At 33.9% G+C, this 11,034-nt stretch overlaps 1 protein-coding gene across 1 annotated transcript in view; it reads left to right on the top strand.

Moving 5' to 3' along the window:
• Positions 1 to 8,085: 8,085 nt before the first annotated feature.
• LOC106463947 (protein big brother-like) overlaps positions 8,086 to 11,034 on the top strand; it is a 35,113-nt gene continuing 32,164 nt past the window's right edge. Inside the window, exons 1-2 of the mRNA XM_013924035.2 lie at positions 8,086 to 8,220; positions 9,205 to 9,291. Coding sequence (XP_013779489.2) covers positions 8,086 to 8,220; positions 9,205 to 9,291 — 222 coding nt within the window. The remainder of the gene's footprint in view (positions 8,221 to 9,204; positions 9,292 to 11,034) is intronic.

Below are 11,034 nucleotides of genomic sequence, written 5' to 3'. Positions count from 1 at the left end.
ACCTGGCCATGCCGGGCCAGAATGCATTGTTTCGTCAGTTGAGTATCTCGCTTTTACTTTTTTCTGCCCCTCCCTTAGTGGTACAGCGGTATGTCTGCGGACTTACAACGCTAGAAACCTGGTTTCGATACCCGTGGTGGGCATAGCACAGATATCCCATTGTGTAGCTTTGTGCTTAACTACAAACCAACCAACCAACCAACTGTTTTTCTATTTGTATCAATAAACGGTTACGTTAGCTCTTAAACTTGTAGTATTTGTAAATCGGGCAACATCTTGCAAACGCATGAAGAATGGTACAAAACACAATTGTTTCAAAGGGTAGTTAACTTAAAACAGAGCGTCGAAATTTTCTATTAATAGTATACCAAAAGCTAAAGTTGTTTCACAGCCACTCTTATCTATTATTCTTGCTTGAAAAGTTGTGGTCTTTCCTCCAAGTGTTGTTTGCAAATATTCGTTTTCCTTTTCATTGGTGTTTAAAAATAAGCCTTAGATCCACTTTCCTTATAATATTTTCAGCAAATAATGCCTGTTATTATACACCGATAGGCAAACAAAAAGTCCTACTTATATGTTTGACCTCAATGACACGAAGAAAAGAAATACTTGCTAGAATTGTTGGTCTTAATGCATTAACACTTGACATTCGGAGGAAGTGACTATAAGCATGAATGGCTTAGAAAGTAGATGTAAACAGAAGAACAGAAGACAGCTAAATCTTGTTTGAACGAATCTTCAGAAAGTTACCATGAAATGTCATACTCAGTTAACACCCCTAGACTTGTCCCTGTCAAAAAGTTAAGTCACGCCTTGACAGGATTAGGCAGTATGTCTCTATTACACCAACTCCTATTCACAGCGCCCTCTATGCTGCCACGCGACCTTGCAGAAAGCGTAACAAACTGTTCCCAATATGTCAGAAAGTTCCCACGTATTTGAATGTTTAACACGAGGGACAAGGAGAGAGTAGTCATGCTTCTCATTACTAAAGTCTGCGCGGAATAAAAAAGAAACAGTTTTATTCTTTTGTGATTGGATGAAACGTGTTATAATTGTTGTGTGAGATGATTATATATGCTAACTCTATAATACAACGATAGTGTGTAATGCCGAGCAGGGCTAGTTTTTAGCAGTATTACACAACCTATCAAAAGCAAATTACCAGAATACGGTCACCAGCTTCGGATGACGTTAAACCAAAACTAACAATGGCTGAACGTCGTTCGTATTAAATGCAGCTTACTTTCGTTACTAGCCAAATAAAAATATAAGGAAAAATATTTTTTTCGATAACTAGTACTTTGTTCAAGGATAAACATACACATAGTAAAAGTTTTAGAAAAGACAAAAAAAGATTATTCCTGCCCTGTTGCAGAGAATTAGATATCGAAGATATTAATTTTCCTCATTTCACTTGATACTGATGTTCATTCACAGTGGTCAGCCCAGTTTTTTTCCTTATAGTTCAAACATGCAATAACTTGAAATGGATATAACAATTCCAGCACTACAAGACTGATGAAAATGAAGAGTTTACCAATACTTCAAGAAATTATATTGCACCTGAAGATGTCAAAACGGACCACCTTGTAACCTATTAGAATAGATGTTATCTCCTTGGAAGTTTAATTAAAAAAAAATATTAGTAACATTCGGCTTTATCTTTCAGAAAGAAATTCTAATTTCTTCGGGGAGGGTGGGGACAGCGGTAAGTTTAAGGATTTATAACGGTAAAAGCCGAAGTTCTATTCCCTGCACTAAACATAACGCAGATAGCCTATTGTGTAGCTACGTATGATGTTATTATGCTTTGATAACATTTTGAAATAGAAGCTTATCTCAATTCTCCTCTGTATCAATGCCTGCTGGAAGTCTTCACCATATTGGAAAGCGATACTAATTTATGATGTGACGTTATTCCTGGCACGTGACAATCCCTTTTTGATTACACGTAAACATCTTTTGTTTTTAATTACATAGTAATTTTAGAAACAGTGGTACTCGGATACATATTCCTTTTAGTCATCAGACATCTGTTTCAGAGAAATTTGCAACAAGATAAAGCCAAAGTGAAGGTAGAAGGAAGGTATTTATTATTTACAGAGCAGTAGAATACATTCACAAACTTAACATAAGTAAATCGAAATTGATGTTCCTACTCATCTTTTAATTAATTAGACAGAGTCCAATGTCTGTTATCACTACTGTTAATTTTACACCTCTATTCAAAGAAGTATCATTTATATAAAGAGTGTTTGAGTTTTATGAAGTTCCTATCAGGAGACAAATCTCAAATGCGACTTTCAACAGAATGATCATCAACAGCAGAAATACAATAATTAGCGAATACGTTTGTGATTAAAGCCATATTCATCATAGATGGTCTTACAATAAGTGGTCTGTTACAAGCTGTACTGATGGCTTCGAAGCCATCAGAAGCATTTTCCAATTACGCTAGTGCATCATTTGTTGTTCTAAATACCAGACCAGTCTCGAAACTTTATGGAATATGCCAGCGTTCCTTGTACATGAATGACCAAATCTTTTTTTTAGCCATCAGCCACTAAAACACGTAATAAACTGGTAATATCGAAGAGTAGGGCATCTTATAGCAAATATAGCTGAACATGCTTCTGAATAAGTTGTTGTTGTAAAGCACAAAACTACACAATGGGCTATCTGTGCTCTGTCTACCGCGGGTATTGAATCCCAATTTTTAGCGTTATAAGCCCAGTCACTTACTAACGGAGGGCTTCTGAATATGTGTATGATCAAAAGAATTCTATACTCCAAACTAATTGAAACAAATCAATCTAAGACGAGTCTAATAAATAGAAAATATGTTTGGTGGCAGGATAATTAAAAACATTATGGTTATTGACTTTTGTAGTAACAGTTAGGTTGTTTTAAACCATTGTATTTGTATTAAAGCAGAAATTCTCCTAACTCGCCATAAAATAATAAATTTTTCACTGAATAGTTTATTAGAATATTAAATATCTAGTTGTGTTAATGTTTTATTCTTGATCTCTTGATCATATAGCAGGCCTTAATACACTTTCGAATGTTCTTATAACACTAGCTTGTTGATTGCTGGTTATCTTGACATGGTTATTGTGTAAACACTGCTATTTTCTTATTCGTGTCAGCTCAATTACGTCAAAGTAACCCCGAATAAAAATGAGAGAATAAAGTATCAGTTTAAGTTAAAGATATCATTGTCTTGTCTGTATAGTTAGCTAATTTTAGATAATTATTATATCATGCAAAAAAACAAAACAAAAATACTCAAGTAGTTTGGTGAAGATGAGATATTCAACCTTTACTGAATGAAGATGTTCGCATTTGTTTAATCAAACTTAAAAAATGAGGTACTTTTTGCTGTCTCGCTACATGGTTAGCAACCATAATATGTTGAACTGGCAGTTCTTTCTTACAGTAAGTTAATTATTTACGATTAACGCCGTATTACAAGCGTATTATAAATGTAAGTATTACAAATCATTTTATGGCCTTGAAGTTATTTCCAGTCTTTGAGCCTTTCATTTTGTATTTCTTAATATAACCTCGTGAATCTTCCAAGCTATTCACACTTACTAATATCAAAATCAACAGATTCTTTTGTATATATACACACACATTTCCACTTGAGATTAAAAAGAGCTGCGTTACCAATTTTTGTTATAGAAATATAATCAAAATTTCTTTGTATTTACGAGGAAACTTAACTGGATCGCAAGAAAATGAACAAAACTTAAAACTTTTTTCCCCTTTCTTTAAAAAATGTAGTCAACACAAACATACGCGCGGCCAAACCAGATAGAAACAAGAAATATGAGCAAAGTTTATCGTATTGTTGTGAGAATTATTAGAGCAGCAATGGGAAGTTAGTAAGAGGTGAATACGAGGATAAATGGAAATAAAATAGCAGCTGAATATTTAGACGTGAAAATATTATAAATTCTGCAAAATCACCCGAACAACAATGAATGCATAAACAACCATATGTTTAGAATAAGCATGTTTGAATATTACTTTTTACTTAGATTTAGAGATGAGAATATCATAAAAATTCATGTAACTGGAAAGTGAGTAGTTATGGTAGTAGCACACAGAAAGTTAATCGCGCTTTACAAGAATGCTTTGTATATACTACACTGGAGTTTCCCTACTGTCACAAGGCATGATGCCATGAGTAACATGTTTAGCACCTATATATACGATTATAACATATTCTCGTTTCACTCGACACTGCAACGTCGCCACAGTTGTATTTTATCAGGGCGTATTTGTTACAGCCTTTTCTCAGAAAGACATCATCATTGCAAGAATATTAAACGATTTAGAATCAAAGGATATGACACTTTGAAAAAAAATATTCATTTTCTCAAAGAAAGAGGAAAAGCTCGCATAGTATCTGCATATAAGACAGCAACCAGTCTTAAAATCACACACTAACCCAGTGTAAAGCTTCGATAAATAATAATAAAGATGAAATTGACAATTTTCCAGTTTATTTTGTGCGCACAAAATAAACTGGCAAATTGTCAATTTATTCTTTATTATCATTTATCCAAGTTTTCTTCTCACGTGTTGCGGAATAACACTCATCTATCCCAGTGCAAAACAACGCCTTACCCCCTAGTGGCACAGCAGTATGTCTGCGGACTTACAACGCTAAAATCCGGGTTTCGATACCCGTAGTCGGCAGAGCACAGATAGCCCATTGTTTAGCTTTGTGCTTAATTACAAACAAACAACGCCTTTCTGCACAAAATGAAGGCTATGGTTATGAAAGAAAATCTTTCAACCCCAAAGTCTATTGCAATGAAAGTGAATGTATCTCATGATACCGTTAACAACATAAAAAAGAGAAACACTTGAAGTTAACAGACGCTCACAAGCCAAACGCTCATAAGCTTCCAGCCACAACTCGAAATCAACGGTTTTAATGAGAATGAAAATACCAAAGAAACAGAAACGCAGCTATTGCACTTTCCCACATATCTGTCAAGTCCCTTGAATCAACTCCACCGGACATGTGTCTTTAAGCCTCTAAAACGAGGTGTTGGAAGCTGTCGTCCATGTTTACTGGAGGCTGGAGGAAAGTCTCTCAAGATATGCATCTAAGATTGAACTCACTGTTCTTCGCAGAAGCTTGTTACAGTGGAAATAGCGTTGTTGTGCAATACTTCATAATTATGACCACAAGAGTGAGCACGATTGATGATGAAAAAAGGAGTTCTAAGGGCAGGACTGAACTAAAACATCGCTCTTATAACGTCTCGGTATTAGCATTTTAACTATGACGAATTTGATTCAACCTTTATCAATTAACCAGTTGCGGGAATCAAAGGTCAAACTCAAAATAGTACACTAAATCCTTAATTTATGGATGCAAGCATAATTTCATAACTGTCAAGTTACTAGAAGACTTTTAAAGACAACAAATATAATTTCAAACAAATACAAAAAGTTAAAATCAAATCGGTATCCTTACATTGTTATATTAACTTAAAACTTGTATATAATTATTTGTATATGTATCTCAGTAGCCTACGCTTAGCTTTCGAAAAATATTATGTAAAAACTGAGCCTCTGAACCACAGCACAAAACAACATTTTTAAATAATGTACTGATGAAACAAGCTGAAAACAAATAAACAAATACACTTAATTAATTACTTGACTACTCAGAACGCATATTGTGTTTAGTTTAGCCAGTAAATAAAAATTAACAATTATTAAGCTAAAGATCATACACTAGACACATAAACATGTTAGTTTATTGTCGAAGTGATTGTACAGGGCGGTCCAAAAGTACATTGACCTAGAGCACTTTACTAGTTATTTTTACTTTCTGTCTATTACAGTACATTAGCCAAGCACACAGGCTAATTCATTACCAATGAATTTTGGTGATACCAGTCAAATGTTATCCACACAAAAGAGACGAAATTGTAGGAACAACTAGCCTTTGGACCTCTCTGTAATTAATATATTGTATTCAGTTTATCCAGTGAACAACGTTGTCAAACCACGGTGTAAGTCATATAATGGAACGTTTCATTTGGAATCTAGAAAATATATTAGTTTACTATATAAATGCCTGTTAAGAGCTGTTCAAAAGTTTGCTGACACAGAGCAGTTTGCTTATAGGTTTTAATTTCATCTGTTTCAATACACAATCACGAGACACAGTCTGTCATTGGTATTTGTAATGATTTTGTCTCATGAGAAACCCGCACAAATGAGAAGAATGAGCAGTAATAATGATGACAATTGATTATTCTAAATTAGCCAGAAGAACATACTTTGGTTTTTTTTTCAGAGACATGTGGCAAATCCAAGAATATGTTTAAATTTTATATTCCTCTTTTCACCATCATACAAAAGTTCGACGATAAAAAACTACAATAGTGAAATAATTACATTATTCCAAAACAGGTTTATCACAGTAATAAGTAGTCATCAGTAGTAATTACGTCAATTTTTTGCCATATGCTTAAGTATTAACAGCTGTGAACCAGTGCTTATACTATCACTAATAATATGTGCAATGATCAAGTAGAATTTCAATCAATGCTTACTTTATAATTAAATGCAGAACTAATTGTGTCAAAATGTTCATGGTTGTTTATATGAATAAAATATTAAAACAGAATGTATATTACTTACTTTTTAAGAGGTACCCACTTAACTTACAAACAATATGAAGTTTTGAAACAGCTATCTGTGGGATAATAGATTTGTTTCTGTACAACGTTCCGTGTCTAACAGTGAAATATATAGTTAACCTCACAAGCGAAAAAGATATAGAAATTAAAGAATAGGTTAAACGAGCGCCAAGTTTTTTATATTTTTATTTTAAGAGGATGACGTTTCGAGCTAGTTGTAAGCTATACGTCTCTAACAGTGAGACATGATCACATACAACATTTGAGGTACACTGTTGCACGTGATCATCTCTTACTGTCAGAGACGAGGCGTTGTTCAGAAATCAACCAAATATCCCAAAAACAGCAGTTTCAAAACTTGAGAATGGACAAACTGAAATATAACATCAGTTAGAGGGTGTTAAATTATTCTATAATTTTCACTGTTAACAAGAGGGAAAATACTTTTCATAAAACATTTATATGAATGGAATTGCGAACAGTAGATAGCGGTTGTTTCATCGTTGTGTAAATGGAATCGATTTTTACCGATAGTGAAAGGATACCAGTTTGTTGTTTAAATTAAACTATTAACAAAGAAAGGATACCAGTTTGTTGTTTAAATTAAACTATTAACAAAGAAAGGATACCAGTTTGTTGTTTAAATTAAACTATTAACAAAGAAAGGATACCAGTTTGTTGTTTAAATTAAACTATTAACAAAGAAAGGATACCAGTTTGTTGTTTAAATTAAACTATTAACAAAGAAAGGATACCAGTTTGTTGTTTAAATTAAACTATTAATGAATAAAGGAGATTAGTTTGTTGTATAAATTAACCTATTAACAAAGAAAGGATACTAGTTTATTGTATAAATTAACCTATTCGTAACTTGGTTTAAGAAATTAAGGTTTCATCATAGCGACAATGATCATTAAACTGTAAAACTGCAAAATAGTGGTTCAAGTATTAAATTTGAATTACAGCGACCCTGTAAATGTGGACCATAGGACCATGGGTTCTCTAGTAGAAAGTGTTTAAGTTGCATAAATGGGAGTTTTGTGACATACAGAGTGTTTGTTATGCTGATTTAGCTATAAATTTTTATATAAAAATATAAAAAAGACAGATGAAAGTGATTAAGATGTTCAAAGCACACACACACACACACACCTGTCGCTGGGCCTTCTGGGAAACCACGTAATTATTCTCTGACGTCACAGACAAGAAGTACGCCCATATTCCCGAACCCTGAGGCCGAGCCGCCCGATATGGTAATCGTCGGTTTCCGGTTCGCCGAAGCGGTGAGTAAACGATTACTTTCAGCCCAATAGGAGCTGCTAGCCATAGCGAAGCCTTCGCGCGTGGCAACAGAACTAGATTTGTTGTTGCCGCGGTGAGTGAAACATCACAGACGGAATCCAACATGCTCCCTTTCGAGACTCCAAGCATTTATGACCACCTTCCTCGGTTTGTTTTCAAAATGCCTCGAGTCGTGGCCGATCAGAAGGCAAAGTTTGAATCAGATGAACTGTTCCGGAAGCTCAGTCGCGAAAGTGAGGTAAATATTTATTATTTTCCATGAATATGATATAAAGTCTTCTAAAACAGCCCTTAACCTTTGAAGGTGTTTTTACCCGGAAGTTATATGGACAGGTAACACTAGTCTTGCACAGGTGTATCAGCTCTCTCAACTCCTGTTTCGAGATGTATTCCGGGCATACATAATCTTAGGGACCGTTCTTAATTGTTATCCTTAGAAATTATTGAATATTGCTCAATATTTGTGGCTTGGTATGGAAGCAAGAACCTGTTCGACAGATTACATAGAAAAGAAAATTGCCAGAGTTAGTAAATTTTTTAACTTTTTCTTACCAATACCTTTCTTTAATAAATATGGATAACAGGAAATTTACTTGACTCTTTCTTAAACCACACCAAGTCTTATATTTTTACATTTTTGTGTTCAGTAAAAGTGGTGCGTATGTGTATCTGGAAATATTCAAAAATGTTCGATAATTTTTTATGATAATAACTGAATGGTCCCTTAATTACAGACTCCCATAAACCTAGAAATTCAGGGAAATTTACATTGTTCAGTATATATTTCAGGGAAAATAAGTGCATTGGAGTATTGGTCAAGGGTGGGGAAAAAAGTCAAGGAAATAATTTCTTCCATATTGCTGAACATAAAATATGGAGTAACAATGAATATGTAATACAGAATTTAAAATGTAAAATCTTATGATAACACGAAAGAAGAAAACACAAGAAGATATATTTTAATTAGTGCAGTTGTTACTTTAAAGGTTGGCTCATCTTGAATGTAATGTATAACTTAGGCAATAACAGCTTTTAGCAACGTAGAGCAAGCATTGATGAATGACCCTGACCGTTCGGATCTGTAAGATAAAGAGTTATCTCACTCGCGTGAGACAGTTTAACCATACTGTAAGGTAATTTTTGTGAGAGAAGGTCATGAAAATTAATATAAACATTTGTGTGGGAACCTTGTAGTAGACCACTGTCTTTTGTTTTTCTTTAGGTGAAATACACAGGCTACAGAGATAGATCTCAAGAAGACAGACAAATTCGGTTTCAGAGCGGGTGTAGGGAAGGACATATAGAAGTGGTAAGAGGTTCAAAATCGATTTTTTTATGTTCATTAAAGATAGACATGGTTAGGGCGCTCGACTCATTATCTCGTTCGAATCTCCGTCCTACCAAACATGTTCGCCCTTTCAGCCGTGGGGGCGTTATAACGTGACGATCAATCTTACTATTCGTAGCCCAAGAGTTGGTGGTGGGTGATGATGACTAGTTGCTTTCCCTCTAATATTTTACTGCTAAGTTAGGGCCGGCAAGTACAGATAACCCTCGTATAGCTTTGCGTGAAAATTCAAAAAACAAGAACAAAACATTAAAGATATGAAAAATATAATTTGTAAAACATCGAATAAAGTATTCTCAAATGTACTATGCATTTAGCAGCAATGTTATTAAGGACTCATATATGTATATCAAATGCAACAAAATTAATGACAAGTGGTTTTCAATTTCATAAAGGGCGCAATAAGTGGAGAATAAAAGTGTTAGATTCAGACATTTCAACTGTCTCATTCATATACGATGTCAGTCTTTTGAAATTCATATACGATGTCAGTCTATTGAAATTCATATACGATGTCAGTCTATTGAAATTCATATACGATGTCAGATTGAGAAATGTTATTCGAATTTCAAAACACTGACATCGTATATGAATTTCAATAGACTTTTTATTGTTTTACTCACATTATGTAGATTATTATTATTTATTTTGCACACAGCAGTTTTATTAACGCATCGTTTCTGCTATATCCCCTAGTGTTAAGCGCGGAACCTTCGAGAAGTAACCGGAAATTTCCGAATGGTTCTCTGTGCATATTCGGCGAGCAAACCACTTCGTCGGCTAAACGTTACACTAGGAATTTTGGTTAACTCACGGGGTCGAGGTAAAAAAGTTTCTTCTGTTACCCTCAATTCCATTTTTTCTGAATTCGGAACTCTTTCAACAGCTGGTTAACAGAAACATTCATATGCGACACCGAAATCGTCTTCCTTCTATTTAATATTCCAGTTTGTATATAATTTCTTAATCTGTCTTTCTTGTAACAGTACACTTGAAACGCCTGACAGTTTCGTAGACTTAGTTATTGTATTAACACAAAAAACATGTTATTTTTAGTATGAACATATTTTGGCACTTTTATTTACATTTGATTGAAGTTATATAGACTGTACAGTCCACTTAATTTCGTGTATTACGTGAAGTTTTGTATCTCAGGGATATTTAGATATATAAGGCAAACTTTACTCTTATGATATAGACATTAACTCATATTTAATGATCTAAATAGTTGACAACTTAATACAAATATATTGAAATGATATCCTAGCCACACATTGTTTACACACAAATTGAGATTCTGTATTATTTTGGGAAGATGAGAAAAACATTTCCATGGAATAGTATACAAGAAAAAGAATAAACGTGTTCTGAACTAACTAAAATGATCACGATTAGAATTAAAACGGCCTAGCTAGCTCTATCATGGAGTGTATAGTTGTTGTTAAATTAATTATATTTGTCATAGAGTGAGGCCATTAGGTATGCCACCTGTTATTCAAGTACGAAAGTAACAACCTTTTGGTACTTTAAGTAATGCACTTTCACATTTTGACACTGAAATCCCGGCCTCTTAATGATATATACAGAAAAAATACATTTTCAAAGATTACAATATAACAAGTATTCATGACGTCAGAAAAAGACAGATTCAAGAAGTCTTGATACAAGATGATAAAAACCATATAACCCGAGTGCATATATATA

Source organism: Limulus polyphemus, unplaced genomic scaffold, assembly GCF_000517525.1.
Source record: "Limulus polyphemus unplaced genomic scaffold, Limulus_polyphemus-2.1.2 Scaffold1526, whole genome shotgun sequence".
NCBI lineage: Eukaryota > Metazoa > Arthropoda > Merostomata > Xiphosura > Limulidae > Limulus > Limulus polyphemus.
Note: the sequence above shows the minus strand (reverse complement) of the source record. Positions and strands in the feature narration are given on the sequence as shown.